Source organism: Ipomoea nil, unplaced genomic scaffold (assembly GCF_001879475.1).
Source record: "Ipomoea nil cultivar Tokyo-kokei standard unplaced genomic scaffold, Asagao_1.1 scaffold1834, whole genome shotgun sequence".
Lineage (NCBI taxonomy): Eukaryota > Viridiplantae > Streptophyta > Magnoliopsida > Solanales > Convolvulaceae > Ipomoea > Ipomoea nil.
Genome location: NW_017618262.1, coordinates 2,076,265 through 2,079,895, shown reverse-complemented (window position 1 = coordinate 2,079,895; position 3,631 = coordinate 2,076,265). Strand labels below are relative to the sequence as shown.

General features: G+C 44.6%; 1 protein-coding gene across 1 annotated transcript; it reads left to right on the top strand.

Moving 5' to 3' along the window:
• Positions 1–234: 234 nt before the first annotated feature.
• Positions 235–2,810, top strand: LOC109192784 (probable acyl-activating enzyme 6). The gene is made up of 2 exons (XM_019343489.1): positions 235–1,666; positions 2,220–2,810. Exons 1-2 carry the CDS (start codon positions 297–299, stop codon positions 2,710–2,712), a joined length of 1,863 nt encoding a protein of 620 aa, XP_019199034.1. The 5' UTR covers positions 235–296; the 3' UTR covers positions 2,713–2,810.
• The last annotated feature ends 821 nt before the right edge of the window (positions 2,811–3,631 follow it).

Here is a 3,631-nt window from a genome sequence, read left to right as displayed (position 1 = left end):
TAGTAGCCAAAGAACTCCATGGTTAACTGCTGGACTTACGACAACAAGCATAGTGCAGTACTACGATCTAACAAGAAATATTTTCCTTATTACTCCGTACACAACTAGTGGAATGACACCAAACTCTAAATTAAAACCAGAAGTACCAATAATTTGGAGAAGAAGAAAGTACCAATAATAATTCAATATATATTAAACTTGTACGTGATATAGTATCCATCTTTCTTTCTTGATTATAAGACCACTACTCTTCAGGCCAAGGTTCCACCAACTCACAAACTCGATAAGATAAGAAAATGGATCTACTCACAAAAGCCACAGCAATAAGCCCATGCCTCTTTGTTTTCTCCCCCACCAACCCTGTTGGGCTAGGGATGAAATGTAAACCCAGAACTGCAACAAAATGTGTGACCATGAATTCTTTCAGTGAACAAATCACAGAAGTTGCGCCCATGAAAACGCAAAGGATTCTTCGTCGTCCCAATAATTGCCCTCTAACCCCGGTGGACTTCCTGGAAAGAGCGGCGACGGTGTACGGCGATTGCCCGTCCGTCGTGTACAACGACACGGCGTATACGTGGTCGGAGACGCACGAGCGGTGCTTGAGACTGGCGTCGTCGATTTCGCGTCTGGGGATAAAGAAAAACGACGTGGTTTCCGTCCTGGCGCCCAATATTCCGGCCATGTACGAGCTTCACTTCGCGGCGCCAATGGCGGGCGCGGTTCTGAACACCGTCAATCTCCGCCTCGACGCTAAGACGATCTCCGTTCAGCTCCTCCACAGCGAGTCCAAGCTGGTTTTCGTGGATTTTCAGTCGAGTTCTTTAGTCCAGGAAGCCATTTCTTTGCTCCCGGCGACCGCGTTATCTAAACGTCCGATTTTAGTTCTCATTTCCGACGACGATGATGATGAGGAAAAGGAGTTTGGTGGTTTCCATGATTGTTACGAGAACATGGTACGAGGAGGCGATCCGGGGTTCAGTTATGTGGGGCCGGAGAGCGAGTGGGACCCGATAGCGTTGAATTACACTTCGGGCACCACTTCTTCTCCCAAAGGCGTACTCTACAGCCACCGGGCGGCGTTTAGCGTCGCATTCATGAGTTTGCTTCACTGGTGGGTCCCCCGGCAGCCGGTGTACTTATGGACGCTGCCGATGTTCCACGCCAACGGGTGGAGCTACACCTGGGGCATGGCGGCGGTGGGCGGCACCAACGTTTGCCTCCGCCGCGTCGACCCGGCTTCCATCAACGACGCCATTGAAAGGCACGGAGTAACCCATATGTGCGGCGCGCCGGTGGTGCTTAACATGCTGGCCAATTATAATAATTACGCTAATACAAAGCCGCTCACCTCTCCCGTTGATATCCTCACGGCCGGGGCTCCGCCGCCGGCCGCCGTGCTTCAAAGGGTCGAGTCCTTGGGTTTTCGAGTGAGCCACGGGTACGGCCTGACGGAAACTGGGGGATTAGCGGTGACGTGTGCATGGAAACGCGAGTGGGATAACTTACCGGCCCCGGAGAGAGCGGCGATCAAGTCACGGCAAGGAGTGAGAAGCGTTGGATTTACCGGCGCCGATGTGGTGCACCCGCACACCGGAAAGAGCGTGAAACGAGACGGAAATATGGTCGGAGAAATCGTGTTAAGAGGCAACAGCGTGATGCTCGGGTACTACTCAATTTGTCTCATATAAGAATTAAGAATTTCAATTTTAAGGGACTTTTAGTTGGCTGACCCACTAGACGTCTTAGGCGTCGAGTTGGACGCTTAACTCTGCCTAGTTGGGCACAACTAAGTTAAGTCAATGCCCAACTAGGTCCAATGATATTTTTTGTATGTTCAATAGTTTATTTTCTATATTCCTCCAGTTATATACTCAATTAACCAACTAACAGGTCTAGTCTCTGTGGTTCATATTCAGTTGAGTTACCATGATTTACATCCTCTCAAATGTTCTGTCAGGTCGGGGTGTGGGAGCCCTTAAGGTTGGGGTTCAACCTTTTGGAAGAATTAACCAACTAACATATATAATTGATTAATTTGTGTTATTATAATAGTCTAACAATTGATAACCTTGAATGAGAAAAGTTGGGATCATATACTCAATTACACTGTCTAAGAGGCGCCTAGGCACTCGACTAGTGCCTAGCGCCTTATCCCTTCTGCAACATTGCTTTCTGCTATTATTATTATTGTTTCGTGTTCATGTTAATTTCAACAGGTACTTAAAAGACCCAGAAGGAACCTCAAAATGCATGAAAGAAGATGGGTGGTTCTATACCGGCGATGTTGGAGTAATCCACCCTGACGGGTATATAGAAGTGAAAGATAGATTGAAAGATGTAATCATTTCCGGGGGCGAAAATTTGAGCAGCGTGGAGGTGGAGTCCGTTCTGTACATGCATCCGGCGGTTGACGAGGCGGCGGTGGTGGCGCGGCCGGACAAGTTCTGGGGGGAAACGCCGTGCGCTTTTGTGAGTTTAAAGAAAGGGATCATAGCGAAACCGACGGAGAAAGAGATGAGGGAATTCTGCAAGGAGCGTCTGCCGCTTTTCATGGTGCCAAGAAAGGTGGTTTTCATGGCGGCGCTTCCGAAGACGTCAACCGGCAAGATTCAGAAGTTTTTGCTTAGGGATATAGCGAGGGATTTAAGCTCGGCAGACGCCATCAATGCTAATCAGAATGGCATTGGGCATGAAATAAATCAAGCTTAGACATCATTTCCATTAATTCCGGCCTCCGAGTTTGTTTTATTTAGACCTTGTAATAATATACTCAGTAATAATAATAATGTGAACAATCACTTATAATCGTTTGGTTGTATATAGATTAGAGAGTGATTCATTGTGCGCAAAGTCAATGATAAGGACTAACTGAGAGGTTATTTGCAGCAATTCTTGGGTAGGGGTTTTGATTTACCTCTCCTAACTATTCTTGGGTAGGGGTTCTGAGGGCCGGGTTTAAGATTAGTCTGGCATAAGTTGAGAAACTCAATTTATCTAAAAAAAAAAAAAACTAAAGGTTATCATTTTGAATCATGCTACAATGCAAGGTGAACTCTAGTCTAAGATATAATTTACTCTCTGCCAGAGAGTAGGGCTTTGAAATTGTACTAGATTTTGATTTATGACCTTCCTTCAAGGGGAGCTACAGAGGTGCCATCCGCTTGGGGTATCTTAATAACTTAATTAAGTGCATATGAATATTTCAAATTGAATGTAATACTATGAAGGCCATATAAATATTATTCCATATAAAAAGTATAATTAACCAGGTTTCCAAAAAAAAAAAACCAGGTTTAATTTACACAAATAATGTCACACTACATTGATACGGTGGCGTATCTTAACAACTTAATTAAGTGCATATGAATATTTCAAATTGAATGTAATACTATGAAGGCCATATAAATATTATTCAATATAAAAAGTATAATTAACCAGGTTTAATTAACACAAATAATGTCACACTACACTGATACCAACGATGTGTCTAATACAATACCGGGACAACACTATAAACTTTGCAAGCATTATTTTATAGACCATGGATAAAACGTACATTTCTACACCACCCGAGAGCTAGCGCAAAGAGAATCTTCACTTGTGGAGATCGAACTCGAGTTATTCCAAA

Coding starts and splice junctions, on each gene's coding strand:
- LOC109192784 (XM_019343489.1), top strand. CDS start 297: ATGGATCTACTCACAAAAGCCACAGCAATAAGCCCATGCCTCTTTGTT. Junction 1,667..2,219: donor GGCAACAGCGTGATGCTCGG/GTACTACTCAAT, acceptor TAATTTCAACAG/GTACTTAAAAGACCCAGAAG.